The 22,530-nt window shown below is 38.2% G+C and overlaps 1 protein-coding gene across 3 annotated transcripts in view; it reads left to right on the top strand.

Moving 5' to 3' along the window:
• Cert1 (ceramide transporter 1) overlaps positions 1-9,901 on the top strand; it is a 107,947-nt gene extending 98,046 nt beyond the window's left edge. For all 3 annotated transcript variants that reach the window (XM_041663245.1, XM_041663243.1, XM_041663244.1), the window contains 4 exons: positions 2,900-3,028; positions 3,759-3,888; positions 4,695-4,831; positions 6,867-9,901. In XM_041663245.1, the coding sequence (XP_041519179.1) occupies positions 2,900-3,028; positions 3,759-3,888; positions 4,695-4,822 (387 nt within the window). In that variant the 3' untranslated portion in view covers positions 4,823-4,831; positions 6,867-9,901. The remainder of the gene's footprint in view (positions 1-2,899; positions 3,029-3,758; positions 3,889-4,694; positions 4,832-6,866) is intronic.
• The last annotated feature ends 12,629 nt before the right edge of the window (positions 9,902-22,530 follow it).

The following is a 22,530-nucleotide window of genomic DNA, read 5'->3' as shown; positions in this document are numbered from 1 at the left end:
CAGAACTCTGCCTATCTCTGCCTCCCAAGTGATGGGATTAAAACCATGTGTCAGTAAGTCCAGCTTGAGACCCAAAGACTTTATTACAACCTCAGGAAGGGTCTGTATTTGAAAATGTTATCATTACATTTAGAACAAAAATGTATGGAGTTAAGAATCTGAAGAATAGTCTAGATGCAGCCCTGGATAAAGATCTGTAGTTAGTTTCTCTTTATGTAGATCCGAAATCTAGAAAGAACCTTCTGGGCCTGATTTAGATACTTTTTAGTCTAGTGTCTCACCCTGTTAATATAGTATATCAAATATATACAATTGATAATTCCCTATGATAATAATGAAGGTTAGGGAATATGGCATTAACTATATAAAGAAGAAAATTATCTACCTAGATTATCTGGAGATAAGAAAAAGCTGAGAGATGTCATACTATTAAAGCACATGGAAACATTATTTAAATTGGTTCCCTTTATTTTAGTTCTACCATTGCTTTTCTATATATCTAAAGTTGCTGAGTTTTATTGCCTTTTTTGTTTGTTTGTTTGCTCATTTGTTATGCTGTTTCCCTCTGGGGAAATGACAAATAATTTTTTTACTGTGTGTGTGTGTGTGTTATGTATGTATACATGCCACAGCATATGTGTGGAGGTCAGAGGACAACCCACTAGTGTTGATAGTCTCTGCTACCATGTGGGCCCCAGAGATCAAACTCCGGCCATTAGGCCCAGTAACAAGTGCCACATTCTCTGAGGCATCCCACTGACCCCGAAATACTTTTATGAAAAGTAATAAAAGAGGAAATTATAGAGAAATCCACTAAAAGCAATACTGCTTATGTAAAATTATATAATAATTCAGTGAGTACTTAATTTTCCTAATCAGTGGGGGAGTTTCTGTCTTGTAAAATTATTTCTTGAGTTGAATATGAAAAATTAACATGAATTTCCTGAACCCAATATCCTTATGTGAGATGTATCCTCTCTATTGTGAGCTTGCTTCATTTCACCTGCTCCACAGGTGTGTAACAGTAGGTGTTCTGTATCAACACACAGGCTCTGGAGTCTAATATGAAGTATAGTTTGTAAACAAAGTATCAGATAATTGTCCTGTAATATGTAATGAAGATAAATGGCCAATAACTTAGGGCAGAAGAAATTTACTGGTAGAAAAGAATTGATCTTGGGAAGCAATGTGCTGAAAGTATTTCACCTGGTAAATTCTAAATGGAAAGTATGATAGGTTATATTTAGACTGAAAGCTAAAAAAAAAAGTTCTTTTAATGCCACATTGTGTAACAAAAATTAAGATACACTCTTTTTGTTTTTGTTCACTTGGTTTTGGTTTGTTTTTTGGGGGTAGAGAGCACTGCAAGGGTGAGAGAGGCTATGAAGGGACTGGGAGATGTGTGGAATTAGGGTGCAAAATGTGAAACTCCCGAAGATTCAATATAGAATTATGTTAAATAAAAAATTAAGATGCAGTTATTGTCTTCCTAAAATAAGGTTTTAGAATTATCTTTTCGGCAGAGTCAGATAATAGTCTACAACTTTTTTTCATTAAATTTTACTTCATTGATGAAATATAAAAGAAGATTCCCCGTCTCATGACATTGGAGTCATTTTTGTTGTTGTCCTTGTAGCTTTATATTCTTTACTTTCTTTTTGTTTGTGTTTGTTTTTGAGACACGGGCAGTCCTGAAATTCAAGCAGTCTTCCTGCCTCAGTTTCTTGAGTGACTGAAACTGTAGGTGTGGTGCTATGCCCAGCTGACTCACTAGTCCTGCTTTATGTTTGTTGTTGTTCCTTGTTTTTATGAGCGAGGGTCTCAGACTGGCCTCAAACTCGCTGTGTAGTTCATATGTCTTATCCTCTCAAGTGCAAGCATGAAAAAGCACATGGTTTATTCTGTGCTGGGAATTAAACCCTGGGACTCAGTGTATGATGGGCAAGCATTTACCATCTGAGCTGCATTCACAATCCTGATTCTAATGAAGTGTCGAGCAAATATAAAACAACAGTAAATCTTTATATGTTGCCTGTCTGTATTGCCAAACTTAATGAAAGTTTAGGTCTTTTAAAAAATAAGGTTTTGTTCAGAGAGTCCGGTTTTATCCCAGGCTTTTCCCACAGGACAGGGAACCGGAGGGAAATGGGAGGCGGTGGCTGGGAAGAGACAGAAATCTTTAATAAATAAATAAATTAAAAAAAAATAAAAAAAATAAGGTTTTACTTTGCAAATGTATTGAAATTGAGTTGTTGGCCATTTATTGCATTCATAGCTAAGAATGCACATTATTATATAATAAGGGCATAGTTCAATTGCATATAACAAATACTCAGCATAAAAAGTAACTTGAACAGGATAGAAGTTTATTTTTTCTATCATCTACAAGTTCCAGTTAATAAGCTGTATGTCATTTCCATAGCAAGTAATTTTTCTTATAATTTAAAATAGAAATATTTAATATAAATCATTGAAAATTAATTCAGAAGTGTTATGAAGAAGTTGTTTTTTAATTTTACTTTTTAATTCTTTGATTCTCTAAGTAGAACATTGACAGAAACTATGGAGAGTGGATTGTCCCATTGTTGCTTCATGAATGCAAAGTTTCTGTCTGTGGTGATAATTTCAGGTATATTACAGTTCCATATATTGTGGCTGTAACTAATTACATTTGATGTACTAAATTGTACACTAAAAATAGTGTAGTGAATTTACAGTGATTTTCAAAGGAAAAAGAATACTTTGAAAACTCTGGAAAGCTGGCGACTGTTAATATGCATCTTTGTCATGATTCTGATGCTTCCCACTTAAAGTTTGATAAATTCCAACTTCATGTGTTCTGCATGACACCTGAATAAAAGTAATTCAGATTGTCATAACACCTTTCATTCTTCCACAGAGAGTGTGGCCTGCGTCTCAGAGAGACGTGCTGTATCTTTCTGCTATTCGAAAGATCCCAGCCTTGACTGAAAATGACCCTGAGACTTGGATAGTTTGTAATTTTTCTGTGGATCATGACAGCGCTCCTGTGAGTATAGTAATAGAAATGAATATAATTCTACAAAATAAAGCCAAATACATAAAGCAGCCAAATTTAAACACACTTCCCTCCCACCCACACATAGATACTTGATGGGATTTAGATTTTTTTTTTGTTAGATCATTTGGAAAGCCCTTTTGTTTTCAGAAGATAAGTGCCAAGACTGTCAGCATCCCCACTAGAGCTGTTTAGCTTTCCTTCTGAGTTTGGTTAGGTAGCTACTTGAGTAATCCCAGTAGCTTACTTCTAAACTTATCTCTTAAGCCATTACTAACTACTGGAAGCCTGTTGTTTTTCCCTTGATACAGTACCAGTTAGTACTTTGGAAGAGGGAAAAACTTGGTGTCTATCAGTTTGACATATATTGGTTGGTTATTACAAGATTTCAAATGAATTCTAGAAAGATGACGACTCAGAAGAACACTGAGTGCTCTTTCAAAGGACCCAAGTTCAACTCAATACTGACATGATAGCTCACAACCATCTGTAACTTGTATCAGGGGACCTGACATTCTCTTGTATTCTCTGGGCACTGTACATACAATGTGCTCAGGTAACACCCCTGTGCATATAAAATAAAAGTATGCATCAGTTATTTTAAGGAAGTTTTACTGGAAACTTCATAACAGTTTTAACTAATACAATAATAGGGGAACAGAGATTGTAAAATAATGAATATTTTACAAACTGATGCTAGTTTGTGTGTCTGTTTTGACAGCTGAACAATCGATGTGTCCGTGCCAAAATCAATGTTGCTATGATTTGTCAAACCTTAGTTAGCCCACCAGAGGGAAACCAGGAGATAAGCAGAGACAACATTCTGTGTAAGATTACGTATGTAGCTAATGGTATGTATTGTTTGTTCTAATTGATAATGTACAGGTTCTTGACCCATCATCTACATAAATATATTCAATTTCCTGGTCATTAAGCTTTGGTTAAGTTAATATGTAGAACTGTGTGGAAAACCCTGAAAGTCCACATGCCTGAATTTCTACCTTAGAAATAGTATATGAGAATTTTTTGTTGTTGTTATTGTTTCGAGACAGGGTTTCTCTGGCTTTGGAACCTGTCCTGGCACTAGCTCTTGTAGACCAGGCTGGCCTCAGACTTACAGAGATCCTCCTGCCTCTGCCTCTCGAGTGCTGGGATTAAAGGCGTGCACCACCACCACCCGGCAGAAATAGTATATGAGAAATTTCAAAGTTATGACTGGGTGCATAAATCTTAAAATTTTGTGTATAGGTCACTATTTCATATATCTTTAATTTTAAGAGCCTGGTAGAATGTATTTATAATTAAAAATAGAAACTAGAATGGGAAAATTACTTAATTAGACTTTTAGTTTTCTCAATCTTCTCTGCAGTCTTTAATAGCTACCAGTGTCGTTACTTCATTTTGACTCACTGCTGTGCACGCCTTTCTGTTTAGTGTGTTAGTTTTCCATGGTGTTTAGGAAGAGTCAAGGCCATTTTAGAAAGATATATATCCTTTCTTACTACCTGATGAGGGGCATAGGGTGATGAGTAGTTTCAAGGCCAGAAATATTAGCCGTTTCAACATAGGGGGTGCTTGAAAGAGAAGGAATACATAGGTACTTCAAATGGAGATGGAGAACTGTGTCTTAATAGTTTTAACTTCCCTTTATTTCTAGTGAACCCAGGAGGATGGGCACCAGCCTCGGTGTTAAGAGCAGTGGCAAAACGAGAATATCCTAAATTTCTAAAACGTTTTACTTCTTATGTCCAAGAAAAAACTACAGGAAAACCAATTCTGTTTTAGTATGAACAGGTATGGAGGATTTACTAACCTTGCTGACTAGCAGGTTGCAATTTTTACTCTGCAGATAGTGAATTCAATTTGTTATTAGAAGGTTGTGTTAAAAATGTTTTATGTTCCCTAGTAAAGGGTTGTAGTCTTTAACATTTACTAATTTTTCTACTACTATTAAAGAAATGTTGACATTACAGAATTACATTATAGAATGCAAGAAGTACCAACTCCCTGTGTTACTCTTTCCCAGAAACTAGTTACTTTTTGCACCTCTTCTTCTAGACTTATACATATTCTTCTATACTAAGGTCAGTGTGAGTGTGTCTACTAATATAGGGCTGATTCTCAGTCAAGTACACAGTGCAGATGACAGAAGTCAGTGTTAAAAATCCTGCTGTGTCACTTTCTACTTTATTTATTTATTTTTTCAAGATAGGCGTTCCACTCTGCAGCCCTGGCTATCCTGGAGCTCACTGAGACTAGCCTCAAACTCAGAGATCCATCTCTCTTTGCTGTAACAAGTCTTTCTGTTGACCTGCCAGCCAGCTCCCAAATAATGACCCGGAGACTTACTAATTATGAAAGCTCGGCCTATAACTTGACTTTGTTCTAACTAGCTCTTTTATCTTAAATTAACCCATACTTTTTAATCTATAGTCTAACTATGACATGGCTTTTTACTTTTCCTTCATTCTGTACCTCAGACTTGTTCTGCGTTTCTGGCATCTCCTCTGTGTGCCTAGATTCCTCCCCAGTTCTTCTCTTTGCCCAGAAGTCCTGTCTATTTTCCCTGTTTAGCTATTGGCTGTTTAACTTTTTCTTACACCAATCACAGTGGCACATTTTCCACAGTGTAATCAAGTATCTGTGAACACTGCCTCCTGACTGAGTGCTGGAGCTAAAGGAATATACCACTACACCGGACAGTTTCACATTTTTTTTGAAGCACAGTGCCTTTGAACCTAGAGCTCGCTGGCTGACCAGCAAGCCCCAGGGTCCTCCTGTCGGCACTCCCAGCATTGGGATTGCAGGTACCTGCAACAGTCCATCTTTTCACCTGGGTACCACTGATCCAGACTTAGGTTCCCATGAGTACTTTACTGACTGGACCTTTTTCCCTGCCCCCAAAAAGAATAATTTTTAAGCATTTAAATTAAACAAGCTAGGACATTCATAACATTTGCCTCTAGAGTGCTGGGTTCAGAGCAGTGTTTATTTGACTTTACTATACATGTGTAGAATGGAAGTAAGTTGAAAACCTTTTTAAAATCTCTGATATAGGCAGTAATGTCGTTTTTACGCGCGCGCGCGCGCACACACACACACACACACACACACACACACACACACACAGAGGAATATCACTGAGAAGATACAGTGTCCTACATTTGGCCCTGGTCTTCTTAAATCCAATTTGAGCCTGTGTTTTTTTTTTCCCATAATCCAAAGTCAAGCCCTAACATACATTAAACATCCTTTTTTACCTTACGTAGCTTTATTTTCACAATAATTATAGGAGGTATTTTAGTGGGTCCTAGCATTGAATGCTTAGAAAAACTTAACAGTTTCAGTTCTGGTAGTATGGAAGTTATTGGGTTGTTTTTTCAAGAGTTGATATCAACCAAAACTGGGCCAGGGGTTTAAGCAAGTTTATTTCTTGAATAAGACAGACACCACTCCATACACACATAACTTAAGTAGAATTATCACGTTCTTGAAAATAGTATTGCATTGTAATTTCTGCCTAAGGCTGAGAGAAAGACAATGCTAGTTCATAGGCTAATACTCCAGAAACCTGATACATTGCCTCTTTACTTACAGCATTTTGTTCTCCATATGTTTTCCCTGTAACACTCAGAAGATCCCCTATTGCTTTCAAATGTACAAGGTCAATCATTTTACATTCACAAGGATGAAAATCCTTTAAAGATAAATGATTGTAGAGATTCTTTGTATGCTATGAACATGGAGTGTGGGAGGCATCTATTTTGGTAGTCTTCTTGCTTTCCTGATGTATTGCACAGGATTTATGTGTCATTTTCTTCCCCTGCAGTGACTGAAGCAAGGCTGTGTGACATTCCATGTTGGAGAAAGATAGAAAAAACATGAGTGCTCTAAGTTGGAACGCAGGATCTACAGCCTTGTCTGTGGCCTCAGAGGAAACATTGCGATAGTAAAGCTGGGTGTCTAACACTAGCCATCCCCTGCTAGCTCTCCTCGCTCAGTGTGTGACTATAAATACGTGTAAAATCACATGGATATGGCTATATTTTTATTTGCTTGCTCCTAGGAGAGAAAAAATAACTTTGAATTACAACTAGGAATTAATTGATGCTTTAATTTTTGGAAACTTTTTCAGAATTTTTTATTTCCCACAGTCCAGCCTAAGATCCTCAGTTGTATCAGGTTTTGTGCACAAAAGAAAAGCACAGAAGTTGAATGGACCTGAGGCATGTGCTCTCTGTGCACCAAATATTCAGATGGGCTTCTACAGGCCTGCAGTCTATGTCTGTGTCCAGAGTTTTTGACTTTTTGCTTTGTATAATCATAGAATCTATTGCTGCTGATTTCTATAATGATTCATGTTGTGTGTCTCTTCATAACTGAGGACTGTTGATAACCTGTGATTTTGCCTTTTCTATAGTCTTACTCCTATGAAGAACGTTAGTTCTGATGGAGAAAGAATGAAAAGCTTTATTTTCTCCCCCAGATATCTTTATATTTTTATTATATATTTTAGTTGTGTACTATGTGCTACCAACTTTTTTCAGTTTGTTATGGACACAATTTGGTAATTCCTGAATTGGTTCTGCCTGCCTCCAGTCAGAAACATCTGTACATCTCTTGTGGGTATAAGTACTTTATAATACAATGGTCAGGATAAAATGAGATGATATTTTTCCTGAAATTTGTAAGAGAATATATGGTATTACTTGTTAAACCAAATCAGACTGTTTGAATTTGACATTTGATTTAATATTTCTAGTATTCTGTAACAAATATGTTAGTTTTTCTAGCTTGGATCACTTTAAATGATATATCACAAGGAATACATAGAAAATCTAAGCAATGCTCCCATTTGCCTCTTGATTATAAATTTCAGCAGAACAATACAATTAATTCCACACTATTCAAACTGAAATGCTTTCTTTAGTTGCTATAAGAAGCTAACATGTAAAATACCTGACTTAGTTGTAGTCCTGTGAAAAACTTTGAATCATGGAGTTGAGGCAAGGAATGGTACTCATGAAGTTGAGATGACTGCCCACTTCAAACTCTTCATTGCGTTTACAAGCAGATGTATTTATGTATATCAGAGGCAATTTGTAGATGCTTTGCGTGTTCCTCTCCTTAGAAACACAAAAATCAGACCCTTTTTGTAAAGCAGAAAGTCATGTCATGTAAAACATGACCTGTATATATTCCATACATGGAAATGGAATCTAAATGATAAATGCAAGGTGTGATAATTTAATGATGGGATTAGTCTGATCAATTAATATGCACAATCCTGGAAGTGAATTACTTGCATCAGATAGAATGATATTTATTACTCTGTACAGAGAGAAAAGTACATATTAAACATAGAGCTTACATTACATGCACGCGGTTCATGTCCCATAAATCTTTTATATTTTTAATTTTCCTTTCTCTAAATGATGTGCATGGAATATGCCTTATTACAGAAATGCTATTCATAATTTGACTCTGTGGAAAAGTGCCTATATGGTGGTAATGCTAGGAAGGCAAGTCAGATAGATTATCATACCAGTTTACATCACCAGTTAACATTTTATATTGTGATGTTTAAAAAAAGAAAAGTTTATACCTCAAATGTGTATTTTATTTTACAATCAGCTGTGGGGTTGGGATGGGAGAACCGGGAGGGTTGGGAGGGAAAGTTTATTTGCCGTAGGTGGGAATCTTAAAAAAAAGAAAAAAGAAAAAAAAACTCTCTACGCCCACTATAAATGTTCCTCTGTTTGCATTTCTGACAACTATGACAAACCAGACAGGAACTCTTTCATAACTAAATTGGATAGCTTTATTTTACAAAGATATGCAAAGTTTCTGAAGCAGTGTCTGAATCTAATCATCACCTGTTGCATTTGCACTAAATGTGGTGATATACTTTTACGATTTATTCTGTAAATAAAATGTTACACTAAACATGTTTGTATTTTAAAAAAAAGATAAGAAATGATACATTTTACCTTTCAGTAATTGCACTCTTACTTTATTGGAGTTAATCCTGCCCAATCAGATTTAGAAATGAGTTCAGAAATACTGAAAGTATTCAAAAAGTCAAAGTTAGGAGGAGCACTGGCCATTTTATAATATTTAGACCCTCAAGAATTACTTTCATTTAGCTAATTCCTACATACTGAATATTTATGATGTCTCTTCATACATGGGTATTTCTCTTTACCTAAGCCCCCATTCCATGCCCCCCAAAAACAAGCCCCTATGCTCAATTCTCCTGGATTACTTTTTGCTTTTTTAGACACCTGAAAAATATTGGTGATGTGGGGATTTGTCCCTGCATGTGAGTAAACAGGATGAGAGAGCACTGTTGCCCTTGGGATTGAAGACGGTTTGAGGTAGAAAACTTGATTTGGTGTTGCTGCAGGAGGAGCAGTGGAGGAAAGAAGGGGGTATCTAAGAGGTGTGAGGAAGAAATGAGAACAGGAAGCATGGCTTTCTCGTCCGTTTGTTTTCATGACTGATTTATACACCTATTCAATATTGGTGTCAGTTGCTACTGAGAATTTTAACTGGGCTGAACTGGTTCGCTTGTGAAATTGTGCTGGTTATCTTTAAGCGTAACAGTTGTTTGTCTGATCAGACACTTTACCAGTATTTAGTCCAGGCTGTACAGATGATGTATTTGGATTGTTGTCATTGTTCATCTACAGACTCAAAACATAATCATTTTAAAGTACCTTGGGAGTGTGTAGAGTGTAACTATAATAGCTTTATGATTCTGATGATTTTTTTTAAAAAAAAATATGGATCTTCCATGTTACAATCACAAAATTAAAACCAGTATTTAAAAGTGGAGAAGTATTAAAATATTATGGACAAATATGCTTGCTTGCTTGACTTGTTTTCCTTAACCCCAAGGTACTGTCTTAGATAATTTCTGGGTAGTTATGAAAGTTTTCTTGAATTACTCCAATTCGGTAGTCCAATTTGTAATCCCATTAAGGATCAAGAAAACTTTGAGGGAAAAATCTAATTTTTGTTAACAAATCAGAACAGGCATGTACTAAAGGTAAGTATTCTGCCAGTCTTTTGTCATATGTATTATGTATATTATGTAACGGGTTATAATTTAAATGAATTTATTATGACTTACACTTAGAAGACCTATTTACACTTAGAAGCCATATACATAGGAAATGCAGCACTGTGAGTCACACACCTGTAATGTGAATTCATCATGTGCACTTAATCATGAATGCATAATTGCTCCTTTATTTACCAAATATCAGCTCTGCTTGTTGTAGTTCTATAACATCCATCGTGAGAAGTGTAGACTTATAGTGTACTCATTTGGGTCTCTTGATGATTGTATTGAAAATCACTGAATGCATTTCATCTCTAGTGTTGAGTGTTAACAGTGTAACCTGATAATGTAAGCCAACTACCTGATTTGAGTTGTGATCACACTGTTTGGCCTCTCCCTTGAGTTGGCTCTATTGGGTGCCTGCAGCCTTCTTCAGCTAATTTCCCATATTCTTTAATATTCTGATGTTTCCACAACAACTTGGTCTTCATCTTCAAAACTTCAGGCATAGCCCATTTAGGAATTCCTTACAGGGAATCTGATTGTTACATGGCCTTAACTACTTCCTGGAGCCTTGGTGCAAGTCTCCATACCCCCCTGTTGCATTCTGTGCATCTGTAAAAACTTTGCACATCAGCTGGGTGTGGTGGTCACACTTTTAATCTCAGCCAGCACTCAGGAGGCAGAGGTGGGCAGATCTCTTGAGTTCAACACCAGCTTAGTCTACAAAGAGAGTTCCAGGACAACTAGACCTGTTACAGAGAAAACATGTCTCCAAACAATAACAACAGCAACAACAACAAAAAGTACCACATCAACAGAGTTCAATATAGATATCACATCTAGAGTTATGGTGATCCTCCCCGATCAAGTAACCCTCTCTGGAAAGGGCTTACACACTAAAAGGGTCACTTGAATGCCCTAGAAGTTCATTAATTCAGTCAAATTGACTATCAAAATTGATCCTACCTCTTGGTTTCTTGACTTCTTGTCCTCCCACAGAAAGGGATGAGACAAGAAAAGAAAACATCACTACAGAGAAATCCAAAGGGAATATTTCAGCAGATTCTTCAACTTGTGGGCATGTTCTAATACAGTACTTTTCTGGGCTACCTGCGACAAAATAGCCTCTGGTAAAAGAGCAGACTGATTCTATCCAAGTTGGTTTACTTTGGTCATTTCTATTATTTATTTGAATTTGGAAGATGAGTGGTAGCTAGATAAACAGCAAGGAATCTGTACAGCCAAGTCAAGGTTTAGTCCCTGTCTAAACCATTTTGGCAATCTAAATGCTTACCAATAATTCTGCACACAAAACAATCCCCAGAATAAATATTTTTGTGTTCATTTTTTGTGTGGTGTTTAAGATCAAGCTCAGGCCTTGTTCACACTAATAAATGCTCTCCCACTGGGCAGTAAATAGTTACTGAACATCTATATGCCATGCATTATTCCAGGATATATGATATAGCAAGAAACAAAATGACTGGGATTATTTGTTATAACAAATCTTTTTAGAACTGTGTCAAAATAAATGGAAATGAACTTTGAGATCATGGGCATTTGAATGTACTTCAGACCAGGTCACATTTGAAACACACAAAGGTCTTTTTTTATTTATTTATTTTTAAGACAAGTTTCTCTTTGTAGCCCAGGCTGACCTTGAATTGATAGTTCTGCCTTAGTCTCCTAAGTACAGGAAGTTTGTTTTTGATTCTTGCTTGTGTGATCAGAAGGTTAATAGGTTGCAATTCAAACTTCCAGGTCTAGCTTGGATCATACATTCTGTGTACCAGTCCAGGTTAGTGAATCTGCCTAACTTTACTCTGCTTGCATGCTATCCAGTCTCCAGGCCTAGCCTGGGTTTCACATATTGTGTTCTGTTTCAGTGTTCTTTTTCAGTCTAGTGAGTTTCCTAGACCCTAGCCTTCCTGCACGTTTCTCAATCCCAAGACTTATCCTTGGGTTGCATACCCCCTATGATATCCAATCTGGTAAGCCTTTGGAACTTCACCTGCTTATGCCACCCCCAACCTTTAGGCCTACTACCCTCAGTTACACAGCACAGCCTTTTTATGTTGGCTTAGCCTGATGAATGCCCACCCACACATCATCACACTCCCTAGCTTAGCTCTGGTAACACAGTTTGCACATCAGCCTGAGCAGATCTAGCCCTTTATCCCATTCACATTATCATTTTTATTGTTACTGATTTATTTTAAATTTTTATTATAAAACTAAAAAACGGAATATAAGATAAAAACTTCAGGTAGATCGCAAGCTACTGTGGAAAAATTCCACTGTTGCTTCCTGGATCTAAACCTCTCTGACCCCACCTCTTCCCTTTGGTTTATTCTTACTGTTCTTTGTTCTCCAAGACTCGGTTCATTCTGGCCAGCTGAATGGAAACTTTCTCTTTTCAATTGAACAACAAACCTGTAGCATAAACAGAAACTGCAACATTTTCCTCTTTTTTTGTCTAGTAAAAAAGGAAAGGTCCTATCACTAACATAATAAAATTACATATAATAAAAACTATCAAATATTGTTCAAATAGGAAAGGTGGTAAAATTAACAAAATTGTCAAGTAAGAAATACATTCTCAGTGTTCAGTCAATAAGTAATTGGAAAATTTATAGATTATTTAATTACCTGTCTCCTTAGGACTCCACAAAGTTTTGATTCTAATATACCTTTTACCAAAATTTATGAGTACTACAGTTGTAACTGTCTACTCTTAGATCCTATCAAAGACCTGAGAAATAAATTTTACCTGAGTAAGCAGGAAGTACAAGCGAGTGACTTCCAAAAAATGTGAGAAATGACAGGAACAGCTGACTGGACAGTCACCCAAGGTTCCTCCACAAAGTTGGGGAATCAATCTTTGATCTACAGGCCAGAATGTCTGACAGACATTTCAGAAGCAGAAAATTTTGAAGGACTCTCCTACCCTGTATTGGCAAAGCTTGGCAGTCACCTTTCTTTGTATCCTGCTTGTCCAATTTAGATAGTCTACTGTCAGCAGTGGAGGGAAGGGCAGTTTCTTGCTCTAATAACTAGCTTTTGCCACAATGAAAGCAAACTCCAAATAGAGTTTCTTTGATACCCATCATCCTCTTTAGAAGTAGATCTGTGCTGCCAAAAGCAGACACGTCTCTTGTTGAGAAAAGTTGTGGGAATTCGGTCCAATAAACCAGTGGTATTGGAGTGACTTAGCCCCATGGACATGGTCTTCTCTGGCTTCGTTATTGGATAAGAACTGAGGATGAGGGTTGTTCTCTCTCTCTCTCTCTCTCTCTCTCTCTCTCTCTCTCTCTCTCTGGGATGCAGAGGGAACTGGGAGAGCTATGGCTCTGCAGTCCCCTTGGCCCTTGAAGATTGAGGTTATGATGCAGCAAGGAAGAGCTAGTTCCCCAGGTGATCCTGTCTTGTCATCATTGTGCACAGATTTGATTTAATAAAAGGAAAAACAATCTTAAGATTCCCTCTTTAAAAACATCTAAGTTGTTAAAACATTCTAAATGCTGTATTCTGTAGGTCTCTGATGTGTTTGAAGTTTATGTATCTACCTGAAATATATCTCTGTATACCTAGAAAATCTAGTATTACTGTAAGTTTGATAGATAAGGGTGACTATTAACCTGTATTTCTTTATTATCCTGAATAACTATTAAGAACTTAAACTTCACATTGAATAATTATATATAGGTAGGAGTTGTATAGGTAATGCCTTAAGCAAAAACAAACAGAAGTGAAGATGGAAATTACAAAAAAAAAAAAAATCCCACATTAGCTCAGAATTGAGAACAATAAAGGGTTATTTATTTAGGGGTAGACTCCCAGATCACAATCCTTTGCACTAGCAGGGAACAGGAGCCAAATCCAGAAGCCGGGAGAGAGGCAGACAGACAGACAGAGAGAATGTTTCACATTGGTATTTATAGTATAAGAGGCCATGCCCAAGTGGACTGATATCTTAAAAGCTACTGGCTGAAGAGTTCTACAACACCTCCTCTTTTGTTTAAATAAGAGAGTTCCAAACCTAATACAAAACTATATACAATAAGAACAGATATCAAGTATAAAAATTGGAATTATAACCAGCATAAACAAACAAGGAACACATGCTAGATGTTTCAATAATCATTCTATCCTATGGAGTCTAAGTCTTATATCAGGACTTGGCTAAGTGATAAGAGGAAAGTAGCTACAGCTATCTAATCTTCTGTCCCATACTAGGTGGCTCTTTAACAAACATGCATAGGTTTAGAGAAGGAGAGAGTCACACTCCAACAGCCAGCTTTATTTTTTAATTCCATATGGGTGCTGATCTTACCTTTAAAGGTCCAATTACCCTTTTACATTGTGAATTAGCATTTTCAAAACCCAAAATCTTAAGTTAATATTTATCTAACTTCTGGATCTGATATCATTTCATATACAGTTGAAATCAGTCAGCCGGGCGGTGGTGGCGCACGCCTTTAATCCCAGCACTCGGGAGGCAGAGGCAGGCAGATCTCTGTGAGTTCGAGACCAGCCTGGTCTACAAGAGCTAGTTCCAGGACAGGCTCCAAAACCACAGAGAAACCCTGTCTCGAAAAACCAAAAAAAAAAAAAAAAAAAAAAAAAAAAAAAAAAAAAAGAAATAAATCAGTCTTTCTAAAAACTTAGCGAAGGCTTTTTTGGGCCTTGGATAATTTTATTAAATGGCTCAGAACACTTTTCTGATTTTTTTTCTTCTCCCAAGCATTCAAAGCTGTTGTATGGCATAGGACCAAGGCATGATCTCCAAATGTAATGTGTCTTTCCACATCATCATAATGACCCTCACCAAGGATTTGATCTTGGGAAATCTCATAACCTCTAACCTACCTTCATCTCTCCATCAGGTAGTTCATTGTAACAGGGCCAGATTTCAATACTGCTGGAACTAAATTTTTCCAGTCTTGTGGAATAATTTTGTTCTGAGTGGCCCATGAATTTGACATCTGTTTAACAAAAAGTGAATGAGTGATATTGTTGCTTACTTAAATCTCAAATCTAACATTTCTATAGGTTCCCATTTAACTTCTGAATAGCCTTGGGGTACCTATTGTCTGGTAGTCATTCTTGAATGTTAACTGAATAAATAAAGGTTGGTTTTCTAACAGACTTAGGCTGCTTCTCTGTAATTTCATAATTTAATGGTGAGGTTCTCTAAATTTTTGTTTGTGTCTGAATATTTTTATTATCTTAAATTTTACAAGACTTGTAACTTATCAGTCAAAATGTTATTATTTTCTTCAGTAATTATTTTTAGGGTTTGCATATTATTAGTAATGGCTTTTGCTAAGACTTGTATCTTTGACTAGTAAGTTTTTCTAAGGTTTGCATATTATCATTCCCCTTTTTTTTATTACTCTCACCAGTGAATATTTTAAAAGCTTTTGTCTTGTTGGTCAAAATTGTATTATTTTCTTTAGTAATTATTTTTAAGACTTGTATCTTATCAGTCAATTTCTCATATTTGGCACCATTACCAAACCATTTTTAAGGGAAAATATGAATTACCATACTGATAATAATTATGACCAACACTGTATCAAGCCTAGCTAGTTTTTCTATTTGTATCCCATCTATAGTAGCAGTGAACAGGGTCCTAGTTCCCTGCATTGTGATATTTCCAATTTTTAACATGGAAAAGGTTTTAAAGTTGTCCTTTTCTCTTATCCTTTTTACTTACTTGTTTAATAGTGTAGTTTACCACTTAAAAGTTCCCAAGTATCTTGCCAGATGTGATGCTTCTCCTTGGAGGGTTGCACCATGGTCTTGCCTGGGGGCATGGGTTATGTGAAGGTATTTAGATGTAGTGACAATGTTTGACCAGCAGGTGGAGCCTGTGGGGCACCAAGTCAGCAGTGGGCGATCCAGATGCTGGGAAGCCGCACTGACTAGCTCTCTAGAAGCTGACTGACCTCCAGTCAGTGGCCACCCATCTTGACCATGTTGAGGAGATTCAGCCAAGCAGCTGGACTAGCCCCATCCTGGTGTTTGTGAACACTAGGTAGAAGTCTCCTAAGAGGTGTGGCTATATTACAATCACCTTGACTTTCCAGCTGGCTGCCAGTGAATTGGTGACCAGAGCTGCAATATTTCAAGCCACAAGCTGGTCTCCTGCCCCAGGTGAGCTGAGCTGCCTGGATTGACAGCCTGGAGAAGGGCTCAGAAAACCCCAAATGCAGGAAAGCAGGCCAAAAGGGATGCAGAAAGGTGCACTCCCCCCACCAGACTGCAGAGTGGTCTCGGCACCCAGACGCTCCTTCACATCACGAGGCTCCACGTTGGGCACCAGATGTTACTGATTTTTTTTACAACATTAAAGAACAAATATAAGGTGAAAACCTGAGGTGGTCATAAGCTATCACAGAAAAGTCCCACAACTGCTCTTTCCTGTCTCAAAAAGGCCTCACAACCTCCCTGGCCTCACCTCATCCCTTTGGGTCATTCTCTTCTCAGTTCTTCAGGACTCATTGATCTATTCCAGCCAGCTGCATGGAAACTCTGCCTCTTTTTGGTTGAACAACACACCAGTGACATAAACAGAAACTCAACATTGTTTTCTTTACACTGAATTGGAATCACAAGTGCTCTTTCAATCCATAACCAACACTATTTGAAGGATTGACCTACCCACTCCTGATAACTGATCTGGAATCACCCAAGGTAAGGCAAAAACAAAATCCAAACCAAATTCCACTCAATAGAAGCCTAGAATTTACCTCAGACACACAACTAGCAAAAGATGTTCACATGTCCAGGACTTATTGCAAAAGCACAAACAATATGAAAGCCCACAATATATGCCCCACTTACAGAAAAAAATCCAGCATTCCTATAAAAGTATTCTCCAATAAGGGTTACCTAGATGGACCCCCCCCCCCATGGGACAGAATTTAAGAGAATAATTATGTCATCAAAACTTAGGGAGTTTAAAAAAGATACAAACAGCTCAATGAACTTAAGGAGAATATCAATAATGTACAATAGCAGTGACATACAAGAAAACAATAATAGCTGGATAGAACAAGAGATTTCAAGATTTAAAAACAATTCATTAAGCCGGGCGGTGGTGGCACACGCCTTTAATCCCAGCACTTGGGAGGCAGAGCCAGGCGGATCTCTGTGAGTTCGAGACCAGCCTGGTCTACAAGAGCTAGTTCCAGGACAGGCTCCAAAACCACAGAGAAACCCTGTCTTGAAAAAAAAAATTCATTAAAGAAAACCCATGCTGAAATAAAGATGGAATTCTAAAATTCAACCACTGAATTATAAAACAAGGGATGGGTCAGGTAGAAGATATGATATCAATGTGGAGGTAAAATTTGAAATAAACTAAGACCACCGTTCCTATGCCCTCCCCATGATCCCAAGGTCCTGAAACGAGTGGAGCTCCACCCCGGGTATGTATGATAGTGTCAGCCATTAACCACAACTAATGAGAGCTGCTAACCACATGCCTTAACCTCGCCTCATGTATTTTTAACTACTCTTCAAATCTGTATTTCCCCTCTCCATAACCAATTAGGTTAAATGTCAGCTACCCTGAGCCCCTCTGACAAGGTTATGGTTTTCCTTTGTAGTTTTTCCTTCTATAAGTTCTACCCTGCAAATGCTCAAATGCTTCTACACCTGCTGCGCTAGAGTGTTGAACAGTGTTCTGAGCGGTTTGTAATCAATAAATCCTTTTATGTTTGCATCAGATACTGGCTCTGTGGTGCTCTTGTTTGGGGTCTTGTGACACAGACACAACAATGAGGACTTGAGGACAAAGAAGAATTTGATTGCATAAGCAAAGAATAGGAATTTTTCTTTCTTTTTCATTTCTCCGCATTTTTATTGATATTTATTGAGCTCTACATTTTTCTCTGCTCCCCTCCCTGCCTCTCCCCTCCCCCCTTCAACCCTCCTCCAAGGTCCCCATGCTCCCAATTTACTCAGGAGATCTTGTCTTTTTATACTTTCTACTTCCCATGTAGATTAGATCTATGTAAGTCTCTCTTAGTATCCGCATTGTTGTCTAAGTTCTCTGGGATTGTGGTTTGTAGGCTGGCTTTCTTTGTTTTATGTTTAAAAACCACCTATGAGTGAGTACATGTGATAACTGTCTTTCTGTATCTGGGTTACCTCACTCAAATTAATGTTTTCTAGCTCCATCCATTTGCCTGCAAAATTCAAGCTGTCATTTTTTCTACTGTGTAGTACTCCACCGTGTAAATGTACCACATTTTCCTTATCCATTCTTCAGTCGAGGGGCATTTGGGTTGTTTCCAGGTTCTGGCTATTGCTGCAGCCAGTGCAGCCTAGATAGCCGAGACTGGTGGGGGGGGGGGGGTGCCAGGATTGAGACACGGAGGCTTCTATTCAGGTGGAAGAACAGCAAGCCTTATTTTGCCCAGCAACCTTTTATACCTCTACTCCTTCTGTGGAGACCCACTGGCCAGAAAGAACATAAACATCCTTGTCAATTACAGACCACAAGGAAGTTCCACTGTCAGGGGGAGTGAGGGCAGCTGGATCACAACAGCTATGACAAACAAAACTGCTATGAATATAGTTGAGCATGTGTCCTTGTGGCATGATTGAGCATCCTTTGGTATTGCTGGGTCTTGAGGAAGTTTGTTTCCTGATTTTCTGAGAAATCGCCACACTGACATCCAAAGGGGTTGTACCAGCTTGCATTCCCACCAGCAATGCAGAAGTGTTCCCTTTACCCCACAACCTCTCCAGCACAAGTTGTCTTCAGTGTTTTTGATCTTGGCCATTCTTCCAGGTGTAAGATGGAATATCAGAGTTGTTTTGATGTGCATTTCTCTGATGACTAAGGATGTTGAACATTTCCTTAAGTGTCTTTCAGCCATTTTAGATTCCTCTGTTGAGAGTTCTCTGTTTAGGTCTGTACTTTTTTTTTAATTGGATTATATGATCTTTTGGTGTCCAATTTCTTGAGTTCTTTGTATATTTTGGATATCAGACCTCTGTCTGATGTGGGGTTAGTGAAGATCTTTTCCCATTCTGTAGGCTGTCGTTTTGTCTTGTTGACCATGTCCTTTGCTTTGACCATGTCCTTTGCTTTACAGAAGCTTCTCAGTTTCAGGAGGTCCCATTTATTAATTTTTTCTCTCAGTGTCTGTGCTGCTGGGGTTATATTTAGGAAGTGGTTCCCTGTGCCAATGCGTTCAAGTGTACTCCCCCTTCTCTTTTATAAGGTTCAGTGTGACTGGCTTTATGTTGAGTTCTTTGATCCATTTGTACTTGAGTTTTGTGCATGGTGATAGGTATAGGTCTACTTTCATTCTTCTACATGTTGATATCCAGTTATGCCAGCACCACTTGTTAAATATGCTTTCTTTTTTCCATTTAATATTTTTTTCTTCTTTATCAAAGATCAGGTGTTCGAAAATGTGTGGATTGTTATCTGCGTCTTCTATTCCGTTCCATTGGTCCTCCTGTCTGTTCTTATGCCAATACCAGGCTGTTTTCAGTACTGTAGCTCTGTAGTAGAGTTTGAAGTCAGGGATTTTGATGCCTCCAGAAGTTCTTTTATTGTACAGGATTGTTTTGGCTATCCTGGGTTTTTTGCTTTTCCAAATGAAGTTGAGTACCGTTCTTTCAAGATTTTTGAAGAATTTTGCTGGGCATTGCGTTGAATCATGTATAATATTGATAGCGGCAACAAGCATGATTTGTGTGTGCTTTTTGTGTATGTGTGTGGGCTGTGTGTGTGTGTGTTTGTGTTTGGTCACACTTGGTGTCAGGAAGCTGCCAAGATTCAGTGGGAACTTCATCTTGATGACCTTATTTTAGATACCCTCCAAAGGCCCAGCTGTAAACACAGTAAATTAAGTTCCCATTCCTAGTAGCTTCCTAGTAGCTCACGTTGGGGATTGCATTTTAAGTCTTGAATATTTGAGAAATATTTACACCATTTCCAAACCATGGCATGAGAGAAGGCAACAGCAAAGGCCTTTGTATAAGAATGTGTGTGGAATATTCAAGAACAAGCAAGGAGGCCAGTAGCCAGAGTGAGAGGAAGCAGAGATTAAGGGGCTCAGGATGAGCAGGTGCCAAGGCCACTGAGATTGACATTTCCCTTTAGCTGGGAGCCCAGTGGAGAATAGTGAGGTAGAGCGTGATCCGACCTCCAGGGGGCGCTCTGATTGCATGGCGAAAATGCGCCGCAGCTTTCACAGATGTGGCTAACCCTGTGAAATCCACTGTATTTTGCAAGTGGAATTACCAGGACTTGTCAATAGATTATATATGTAGTATGAGAAAATTCCAAGAAAACACGAGTCTCGTGACCTCAGTTTGTTTCTTCAAAACACAGAATTGTTTTTGGAATGTGATTTCATGCTCCTCCCAGGTATAGCAGATAGGAGTGAGTTTACTTCAGATTACTCATTATTGCTTGCGTTGTTATTCAATTAAATGCTTAAGCCATCCTTTATATTGCCTCTTTAGAGTGGTCCTCAGCCTTCCTAATGTTGCAGTCCTTTAACACGGTTCTTCATGTTGTGTCCCAACCATAAAATTACTTTCATTGCTACTTCATAACTAGTTTTGCTGCTGTTATGAATCGTGGTATAAATATCTGTGTTTTTCCAATGGTCTTAAGCAACCACTGTGAAAGTGGTCGTTTGACACACAAAGGGTCTTGACCCACAGGTTGAGAATTGCTGCTTTATAGAAAACCATGTTTTTGCCATGTGTGGCTTGTCCTTGTAATTGTATACAGCCTGAACTCAAGAGAACTTTACTCAGGTGACCTCTCTTAACCCTCAGAGTATAAAATGTCTGCTGCTCTGAATAAAGCTGGCTATTGTGTGAGACTTTAGTACACCTCATTTATTGGCTCCATTCTCCCAGGTCCCACCACCTCTAGAGCAATGACAATCATGAAATGACAAATACCACAATCAAGTTAACATATCCAGAAATCCTTACAAAATTAAATCACATAAAGCAGAGTGGATTCTCAACAAAATTAAAAAGCTATCATGATATATGTAACTCCCCAAATCCTCTATAACAAAATCAGTTTTCTCTAAGTCCAAAGTCTTCCTCACCTTGGCCATGCATGAGAGATGGTGTGAGCAAGCATGAAAGTATAGGTGGAATGACCAAACTAAGGATGATGGCAAGGAGGACAGAGTCAGGAGTCACCATCCAGATGCAAATGAAGCAGGAGATTAATGTGCCATGCTAATAAAGGTACCACCACATGGCAAAGCATAAATAAGGAATATGGGTTAACTCAAAATGTAAGAGCTAGTTAGTAATAAACCTGAACTATTGACTGAACATTCATAGTAATATTAAGCCTCTGAGTCAATTATTTGAGCAGTCACCAGGTGTTTGGGAACAGGCAGTGGGAGAGTAATATCTATCTACAAATGACACCCAAATGTTTGGCAAGAATTTCCACATAAAACCTGAGAGAACTTAAAAAGTTCCCAGCACTCTGGAGGCAAAGGCAGGCAAATCTCTGGGTTTGAGGCCAGCCTGGTCTACAAGAGTCCTGTTGCCACGTCCCAGGGTGGATGATGGCAGTTTGAACTGTGTGTACCAGGACGAGCAGTGACCTGAGGATGTCGGCCTCTGTGTGGCTGCCAAGAAACACATCCCACACTGGACGGTGTGGCGCACACCTTTAATCCCAGCATTTGGGAAGCAGAGACAGGAGGATCTCTGTGAGTTCGAGGCCAGCCTGGTCTATAGAGAGAGAGCTCCAGAACAGCCCCAAAGCTACAGAGAAACCCTGTCTCGAAAAACCAAAAAAAAAAAAAAAAAAAAAAAAGAAAAGAAAAGATATATAAACACAATATAACAAGCACAGCTTCTGGGTAGCTGCATTTTCCCTGGTGGGCTCTGTTTGCTAGGGACGAGCGGAGGTACCACTCCTTTAAGACCTGGCTTCCTGGTTTGAGCTGGTAGCACAGATCGCTCTTTTGAGAGGTCCTACCAACACTTAAATGGAGTTTATGGGCAGCAGGTGACATGCTACTTGGTGGCAGTGCGGACCCTGAAACTCCCCAGGGTTGGGGCAGCAAATATGACTCCCCCATTACCTCTGCCATGAAGCTCAGATTCAAACCAAAACAAAAAAAAAAAGCCACTCTAAATGATTTACAGAGTGTTAAAAATATTTGTGGTCTTGGGAGAGAAAAGTGAGCTAATTGTGTGCAGTTTGTGTTAGACTGAGGAGAAATTATTTTTTTTATATTGGTCTGAGTAAAAAGGAACAGAGGTTTTTGTCTACAGTCCTCATGGTACAAATAGATCCAGTTATAAAGCATGTCCCAGTATACATTCTATGTAGCAAAACTATATAGAGAAATGGAAAGCCATCTTCTTGACCTCCCACAGATATATGTTCCTAGTAGACGGA

Source organism: Microtus oregoni, unplaced genomic scaffold, assembly GCF_018167655.1.
Source record: "Microtus oregoni isolate MIOR12 unplaced genomic scaffold, Mior012 000014F_ref0000157, whole genome shotgun sequence".
NCBI classification, from domain to species: Eukaryota; Metazoa; Chordata; class Mammalia; order Rodentia; family Cricetidae; genus Microtus; species Microtus oregoni.
The sequence above is the reverse complement of the archived record's forward strand: the minus strand, read 5'-3'. Positions and strand labels throughout refer to the sequence as shown.